The sequence below is a fragment of the Diadema antillarum genome, unplaced genomic scaffold (genome assembly GCF_040938485.1).
Source record: "Diadema antillarum isolate AM-2024a unplaced genomic scaffold, OU_Dant_1.0 seq00001148_RagTag, whole genome shotgun sequence".
NCBI lineage: Eukaryota > Metazoa > Echinodermata > Echinoidea > Diadematoida > Diadematidae > Diadema > Diadema antillarum.
In genome coordinates, this window is record NW_027271960.1 from 772,738 (window position 1) to 782,108 (window position 9,371).

At 39.0% G+C, this 9,371-nt stretch overlaps 1 protein-coding gene across 1 annotated transcript; it reads left to right on the forward strand.

Moving 5' to 3' along the window:
• Positions 1-1,175: 1,175 nt before the first annotated feature.
• Positions 1,176-7,781, forward strand: LOC139744251 (uncharacterized). Its single transcript, XM_071654695.1, has 4 exons — positions 1,176-1,280; positions 3,284-4,013; positions 4,495-4,630; positions 5,576-7,781. The coding sequence occupies exons 2-4, from the start codon at positions 3,343-3,345 to the stop codon at positions 5,633-5,635; spliced, it is 867 nt and encodes a 288-aa protein (XP_071510796.1). The 5' UTR covers positions 1,176-1,280; positions 3,284-3,342; the 3' UTR covers positions 5,636-7,781.
• The last annotated feature ends 1,590 nt before the right edge of the window (positions 7,782-9,371 follow it).

Sequence of the window (9,371 nt, forward strand, 5' to 3'; positions counted from 1 at the left end):
TATTATTATTTTTATTATTATTATTATTATTATTATTATTATTATTATTATTATCATTATTTATTATTATTATTATTATTATTATTTATCATTATTATTATTATTATCATTATCGTTATTATCATCATCATCATCATCAATGATGTAATTATCATTATCATAATCATTATCATTATTATTATTATCATTATCATTATACGGTTAGGTCTACGTGTGCACGTACGATCGGGACAGAGAGGAAGAGAGATAGACGCAGAGACTCCAACTCTCCCGTTTTCGACGGGAGATCTCTCGCCGAAAACCCATTTTTGCAAAATCTCCCGTTCTCCCGTTTGAGATTTAATTTCTCCCGCCCTGGCTCTTTGTCTCCCGTTGGAAATGATTTCTTACTTATTTCTATCGTATGTTGAAAAAATAAGCCTTAGATAGCACCAGAGAGCATCTAGAACCCTAGGAACTTCGCGCTTCGCACACATCAAGTTGGAGTCTCCCGTTTGCTAGGGGTTTCAGGCGGGAGAATCTGCAGATCAGAAGGTTCTTGGGGTTGGAGTCTCTGTAGACGGCGTTTGTCAACACAAACTTTGAGGGACTTCAGAATGAGATTGAAGTAAATTACATTACTTCATATCTTATTTTAATGTCTCGACAGAAAAGACGCTTCTGGATGACACTAAGTTTTGAGGTCTGAAACACTACATACCGCTGTCTGCCTCCTCAAAATGAGAAAATGAAAGGAAGGCAGACTACGCTCGCGCTGCGCTCGCGACACACAACGCCCTCAACGGCCTGCTACTAAAATGGCCGCCATTTGTCCATGTTTGCGTGTGAAATTGCGAGAGTAAGTCCTCTTAGTAAGCGCACTACGTGCACCTGTTTGCTACTTTTGGGCCACAGACTGTAACGTTAGACTACTGTGGGTGGATGATATCATGTAGATAAAAGCCCAAACAAAAACATTCAGAATCTGAACTTGGTGCGTCTCGATATAAACGTCTTCACTTCGTACGACTAGAAGATAGACAGGCACTGAGATCTCTATTTCCTGTAGAGATTACGTCTAGACAGGTCAAACAGGTTGTATTCGATCTCTCGTCGGTTTTCAATCTGTACGCACGCACAAAAGGTGTTTTCCAGTAGGGCCTACCGCCGGAAAAGCAGCAGGGTGACCCTCCATATCCAACCCGACCAACGACGTGCCGTGTCCCATGTGTGTCCAGTTTTCGGGCACGTAAATCAACCAAGTCTGTCGCCCCCGCCCATTCACACAGCAGGTTTTACAGGTGGGTACACCAAGCAATAGAGAGGTCATCGCGATTTCATGCATCACTAATTTCAGACCGAAACTTAAATCTGAGCGAGTAGTCCTCCCTACTCAAGTACAGTTGGTAAGACCCTCGGCAGCCAGACCCTCATAACGTTTTTAGGTTTACTCTTTCAATACTTCTTTGAAATGTCCAAAAAGCGAGATCAAGTTGCAAGTGACGCATGCCATTCCTGACTGTTGCTGTTAGACAAGTTGTCTAGTGTTAGTGTAAAAAGTTTAATGTAAGTGTAACGTTGTGTCGTTAGAGTAGAAGCGTCTGCAAACATTTTTTAGAAGGTCTAACGTTACCTTTTCTATGAAATTCAAAGTGAAGAATATTTTTGATCTGCATGGCTATCTATGGGTGTCTGGGCAGATTACATTTAACTGTAATTTAACCCGTTGAGGATGGGCTGATTTTGTCTGAACACATGCATTTCCCATATTTAGCCATACCTGGTGTGGTAAATTTATATTAAAACATTAGACAGACATTTGCCCGAATAAGATCTTGAACGTTAGAGTCTACTCTGCTCTCTGGACTCGTCGGGCGTCCTCAACGGGATAATTGCAGAATGATTTACCTTGAAGGTCACACCTCGCTACTATTCTACGGTCATGAAAGTACATTAGTGTGGTGTGGCAGGGTTAAGGGAGTCCCAAATGGGACCCAGTTAAAAACCCAGATCTCATAGATCTAATTCAAGGTAATTGTCTTTTGAAGCTTAGTAATAGTAGGAGTATGGGGGTGTCCATGGTGATTTGTGGTAGTTAACTAACCGTTAGAGTTGCAGTTTGTTCCAGCTATTGACAACTCTCTGATTGATGGAATAAGATCTTTTGTGTACAAATGCAGTGTACAGTAGGAGTTAGGACCTCGATTATCCAGCCATGCCGGGACAGGTAGACGTCTGGATAATCAAAAAAGTTGGATAAGAGAGATATGCTCCAATACAGTACTTTCTAGCATGCTAGGGCCCAGTAGGGGTATTGTGACTATATGTCTACGCATGTTATTACCAGTTCACTACACAATGGCAATTGTGACTCGTTAAATGCTGTTGCTGCAGTGTACTACAGTGTACACTGTATATTCACTGGTGTGTGCTCAGTCCCAGTGATGAGCGCACAGCACCAGTCATTGACACCATCTCAAAAACTGACTTAAAAAGTACAGTCTGCTGTGATGATTGGAATATGTCCAGTTCGCACGATAATGGTTGAACATGTGTTTGTTTTGAGTGAGATTTGACACTGAAAAGACATGAAAACAAAAAACGGAAATGTCAGCCAGTCAACATCTGGATAACAGAGAATCTGTATAATCGATGGCCAGATAATCGAGGTCCTACTCATACTGTACGATCCTTTGAAAGTTCACTTGAAGTGTTCAATGTATGCGCACTTTGCCCACATCAACACAACAGTGACTGAGCACATACTGCAGCCATGATAGCTTTCTATAGTGTTATTGTGGATCATAGTATGCTGAAGGATATTTAGGCCTTGGCTTTAAAGGGGAAGGCTAGTAACTGATCAGTGGGGATCAGTGGAAATGCTGGAAGATGATTGTTTCAATACTTATGGGATTCATTCAAGAGTTCATTGTACATGTATATCTATTGTTGTGTGCAAATGATTTGCTTCAGAATGGTCTCATATTCAAGTAATGTGCAGTTTAATGCTTCCAGGTTAGCGTCCCTGGTCAGCGACGGAGCATTAATCTACACATTACTTGAATATGAAACCGTTCTGAAGCAAATCATTTTCACACAACAAGAGATATACAATGAACTCTTGAATGAATCCCATAAGGATTGGAACAATCATCTCCCAGCATCTCCACTGATTCCCACTGATCAGTTACTAGCCTTCCCCTTTAATTAACAACTGTATGCACATGCATAGATAATGTCATTTTAATGTGTAATGAATGGATATACAGTTAGTAACTAATTTTTCTTGCTGTTCATATTCCAGTGCTGCTGTATGAAGGCTGCCATTACATGATGAAAGATCCTCACAGATAAGAAATCAGAATGGGAGTGTCACAGGTATCAACATTCATTGGAATATTTGCTGTCTTCATCATTGCTGATGCTAGTCAGAATGAGACCAGGTTGCTTGATAAAGTCATTGGGTCTGAGATAAAGGATACCTTACCCTTTGTTAGCAGTCCACCCAAACTCACTCCAACATGGCCGCCACTCATCAGCAATGGTTCTTCACCAGATCTTGTGCAGCCTGAAGGCCTCAGGCCACCAGAAGTCAGTGTGACCTTCAACCCTCCATCACAGGCAAACACTTCAGTGGTAACAAAGAGGAGCAATTACACCAGCACAGAACCAACGCTAGCCACAGTAACACTCACATCAGCCTCAGAACCACAGACACTGGCAGCATCATCAACCACCAGCTCTCTCTTGACATCATCATCACAGCCATCCTCACCATTACCTTCAACGTCTCTGTCATCGTCATCCCAGTTGCCGTCATCATCATTCTCGTCCATTTGCTCAAAGTGCAGCTCAGCTGCAGTGACTGTGACAACTCCGGAAGGCGGCCTCCAACACTCAGAGGACCCAACGAGAAAGACGTCTGAAGGAGAAGGACACGTTAGCATTGCAGTTTTCCTTGTGGTGCCGGTCTGTATTGGTCTTATCATCTCCTTCTTTATTCTCTTTGGGAAATACTGCCGCAAAAAGCTAAGGTAAAGTCATGATATACATGGTTAAGTTTTTGTGTATCAAATATACACCATACAGTGCATGGTCCATGATGTATCAAAAGATTGAGGGTTCCTCGGTCATCGTGTAAACAAACACTAAAGACGATAAACATGTCTCTCTCCAGGTTTTATTGTAAGTTTGAATATTGCAACTTGCACCATCTTGTAGCCTAAAACACAACAGTGTTGAAAAGTAATTAGTTTCCAAGAGATAACTGAATGAACTTGTATTTTCTGAAATTATCACATGTAAAGCTGCAAGAGTGTACACTCCTCTTCCCCAGTTATCCAGGCCTATTATAGCCTACCGTCCTTTAGAAAAGTTGGAGAAAGTAGCTGCCTCATTTTGCAGTGTTTAGTGTGCCAGTTTTATTCATGTTCTGGTTCATTCCATTTTAGGCAGTATGTCTTGTATTGCAGTGGTGATTGCACAGTATCCTTCATTACATTAACTGTCATACAGGTTGGACAAGCTACGGCACCAGCTGATGCCTATGTACAGCTTTGACCCAGCTGAGGGGGAGGACTGGGAGACTGAGCTACTGACAGACCCCAGGACCCAAGCAAACCACCAGACACAGGCCACACAGGCGTCCAGAGTAAAGCCCTCTTACTCTTTCATACTAACCTTATCTACTCCCTCCTCCCATAGGCTTACAAACAAGAAACAGTCCCATGCATGGGTCCAGTAAAACTTCTTCCATACAACCATGACCCGTATAGTATCTAACATTACCAGCCTTAAAGATGTTTTAATGCTCTGGCCATATCCTTCATCAGTTTAAAAGCTTTCTTGAATCAAATGCATCTCAAATTCATTGAAATGAGCCAGGAATGAATAAGTACTTGAACCAGAGCTGCTATTCCAGATCCTTTGGGATTGTTCACAAACAAATTGCCATCATTGTACAAATAATTAATAGAGGTTTGCATGTAAGACAGTGTATGAATGATATGTCATTGTTTGTATGTACAACAGACGTTGATTCAGTATTCATTTGATCAAAATCTGATAGACACAAAATCCTAGTCTCACTGTGATGAAAAATGACATAGGATGAAGCTTGGTAAATGTAAGATTAGTAAAAGAGTGTGATGACAAAACTTACTAGAGATCAGATGAAGGTCTGAGGTGGGGTCTGTTTTGGGGATAACTTAACCCTAGTACTCCCGAGGGTTGGGGAGGGCATTATGCACCCCCCATCGAATATTTGTTGGTGCTTCCTAACGCCTTCATATTTCAAAAACGAAATTTGTGAATTCACTGAAATTTTGCTATTTCTACGTATGACTGTGTATGAACCTATGGACAAAATCAGAAAGTTTTGCAAATTAAGTAGATACTTTCTAGAGAGTATCATAACTTTCTCAAATAGTGTAAAACAAGTACCACACACACACACACACACACACACACACAGTGTTGTTGTACAATGGAATTCCTCTTGTTAGTGCTTCATTCTAATGAGCAGTCAATACAGTTGTATGCAATGAGATGTTATGATGTAATGCTGGTGTCACCTATATTTTCTCTTGCCTTGCAGCCTACTGGAAGCACGGATGTCCCCCAGTTGAGATTCACTCCACCAGTGGTCGATGTCTGAGAGTCAGACTACCAGGTTGCTACTAACAAAGGCTCGTCGTCATGGCAACTTTGTGGAGTTTGAAGCTGGCTGTGAAATCCAAGCTCAAAGTTGTTTGTCTCTCACTCTCTCTTTCTCTCTTTTTCTCTGAAATTGGCTTGCTCTCATTTCAATTGTTCTGTCACTTATACACTGAGAGGGAATACAGAGTAAAAAGTGTACCCCCTCATAGTGTATAAATGACCATGTGGCCGTAACTCTGTGGACGTAGTCATTTCGTTTAGGCAGGCCAAAGCAGCCATCGACTATTAAAAGTGCTGGATAATTACTAAGCTTTCTTAAACACACTGTACTTAAACTAGTGTACCGGTAGTGGTTTAAGTTACCTCTTACTACTGGAGTGCTGACTCACTTGGCTGTGTCAAATTTAACATGTATGTTTTTATTTTAGGTTGTTGGTTTGGTTTTTTTTTTCTGTGACAGGGTCAAATTGTTCATTAATACATGATAATGCCAGAGCAAAGGTGACAAGATTTTTTCATCAATTGTACACCTTCTGCAGGATTGAGGTAACATGACTGTCATAGTTGCAGCTACATCAATTTCTTCGTCACCTGTTTGCATATCTGGATAGTGCTTCAAGACACAGTCATATGCAGAAAATTATGTAGTACAGTATAATTATGTCTAGTACTTAGCAAAGAAAAGAAATCCTAATTTCCTTGCTAGCAAATGGTTGCCAATGTACCTGTGAAATATTGTTACATGCCAAGGACTGGTAAAATGGCATTACATTTGTGTATGAAGGAAGCCTAATGCCAAAATGTGATTCACACGCCTGTGCATCATTGTGATGTGTTTATACACTGTGGGGATTGTGCAATCAGCAGGAAGCATCGCAATAAGATAGACTCAATGGAAATTCTCTGAAGTCAAGAATGAGACTTTTACCATAGCATATACCTGACATCATTCATGTTGTAGCCTATGTTGAATCACAATCTTGCCAAGCTTATATAAAATTTAAATTAATCTGTGTACATGTAGATAGCACTAAATTATATTCACACACAAGAGGTAAACTAATGCAATAATCGGAAAAATTTCATGTAATATTTCGCAGAATCTTAGCATTTGTTTTTCACTGTGGTATGTCTAAACTAAGCTATTTTACCTTTCCTTGAACATTATTACTGAGATATTAGAGCATCATGCTGGTACTATGTTTAGTCAGGTGCATGTTAGAGTGATTCGATGTAGACAGACACTTCATATTTGTCTATTACAGAAGAAACACGCTATCATGCTGTTTGTTTATGTAGCTTGTCTTAAAGGCCATTATGTACTCAACCTATCTTTGACATTGATCCTTGTGCCATATTTGGAGGTGTTTCTTGCCTTGTGCTGCCAAATTTAATAGTTTGTTTTAAAAAAAAAGATGATGTGAATTGCCTGAGTAATTTGTTCGCATTGTTTGATATGTTGTCCTTCCATTCAGTAGTGATGACCCGTTCCAGCCATGCCACTCTAAGTGCAATAAAAGCATGCCAGATGCATTCTACAGGTAAGCAAGAACACAAGTGTATATGTCAGTGCACATTTATTTCATCACAAAAGCTTATATTAATGACTTGTGTCGAGTGTTGGTGTAACCTAATTGATTGTAAATTGTTGCTCAGTGAAGGGCTGTTAAGATAGGATGTATTGTAAGATGTAAGGCTGACTACTCATTCCAAAGTGGAAAATTAGATATGTTTATCATTCTTGTGAGCAGGCACCATGATACAAAGCAATGCAGCTGGCTTATGGATGAATTGCTGGGGGAAGCTGAGTCGAAATGGTTCTTGTAATAGCACAGCCTCAAGCGTCTGGCTTATAACGTGATACACTTGTACTTTGTAACTGACTTAACTTGCAATACTTCATTGTAGAGGATTTTTTTTTTCCATATTTCTCATTGTATATGTTAGATATGTTCTGGTATTGGTAGTGGTGCATCCTTGTGGCATGGCTAAACTTTTTTATGTATCTTATGGGTGAACATATCACACAATGCACCAATCCACTGATGGTTGATTGTGAAAGTATTGTAGGCACTATTGTAACCAAAGCTGAAAGTACATGTACTCTGTATATTTATGCTGTTTTACTATTGCACACATTTATGCCTGAGTATGTAGACTTTTATGGACTGGGGGTGTGAGATGGATTGTAGGCAAAGGAGATTGTAACATCTGTACGATTCTTTCTATTTTTAAAAGAGTACTTGAATGATAGATATTGTCATGGCATTTAATGTCTATAGTATGATGGTAATTGCATATGAATTGATATTTGAAGACTAGAGTCAAACTCGGAGTACTAAGTGCATTTGTCATCTTTTTCATGAAAACAGTTTGTATGTTCTTTTTTTTCTGCTTGAATGTTTAAAATTGAATGTATGTTTACATGAAACTGATTTGCTAAATGAATTACAACCTTATTGCATTAAAAGAAATGTTTATCCATATAAAGACAGTTTATATCCATTAGAGAAAGACTGAAGTAATTGAAAAAATGGAATTAAAGCCAATCTGTAATTTTTCCTCGGTAAGAGTAATGCATGTACATACATTTTGCCACAGCATGTACAAAAAACAAAGCCCCTTGTCTCTGAAGAACAGCAACTTGCAGTGATACATTAGGAAAGTCTTAAAATGAAAAAAAAAAAAACCAACAACAACATACAATTGTTAGCGTGTCAAGGTATTTGATGCACACTACAGTTAAGTTGTTTTCTTGGAAAGTATGTTGCTGAAGAGTTGGTGAAAATGTATGCTGCTCTTGTTAGACATGTAAATTCAATACAGACAGAATGTATCAGCATCCACATTGCACCCATAATCAGTAGAGCATCAAGTTATATTATGTGGACACTTTAATTGTAATACAGACTCTACGTGGATGGGAGTTTAAATCTCCTTTCCTATATGTTGCAACTTTACTTTGGAATACAAAGCAGAATGACCAACTTGTCAACATAATTATGAATTAGAGTCTTTAATACATGTATTTATAATTAGATTCACGTATGAATGCAAATGAAATGATGAAGTCATAAAATTCAAATTCTGCCTTTTCTGAACCACAGGAATATTGAACTCCTTTCTATTTGTCAGACATGTAGACTTCTTAATGTAGTTCATTATCCATCAAAATGGATTCAAATGCAGCAGTTTTTTCATTCATAACCCACTTTGCTCTTTCCCCTTCTTATTTCTTGATGCCTCATTTACAGTGCCGTCCAGTGCAACAAAGAGTTTCTTTTTGTTGGGTTTCTCCTTCTTTATCCCTAGAGGTGAATAGACTACTGTAAAACATGATATTTTCGCGGCATGAAATTTTTGCGAATTGGAGCCAACGGCCTTTTTCGTAGCATGAAATTTTTGCGAGTTGCCTCTTACATTCAATGCGTATAGTGTAAACAAGAACTCGTGTGCATTTAAATTTCGTGAATCTTGGCTCTTGTGAAATTCGCGAAATTGAAATGCTCGCAAACATTCCTTGTTTTACAGTATGTTAGGCAAGCACCACAAAGCTTTTGAAATAACTCAATTCTTTTATCTTTATCTGTTATGTTGCAAGATTTCATGGTGCTACTTTATTTGGAGATGGTAAGTTGAAGTACAAACAGTGAGTGTTACTATGTATTATGATTGATTTGTATCAGTGTACTATGAACGTATGATGTCTCATATCAAATATACCCTATCAGTAC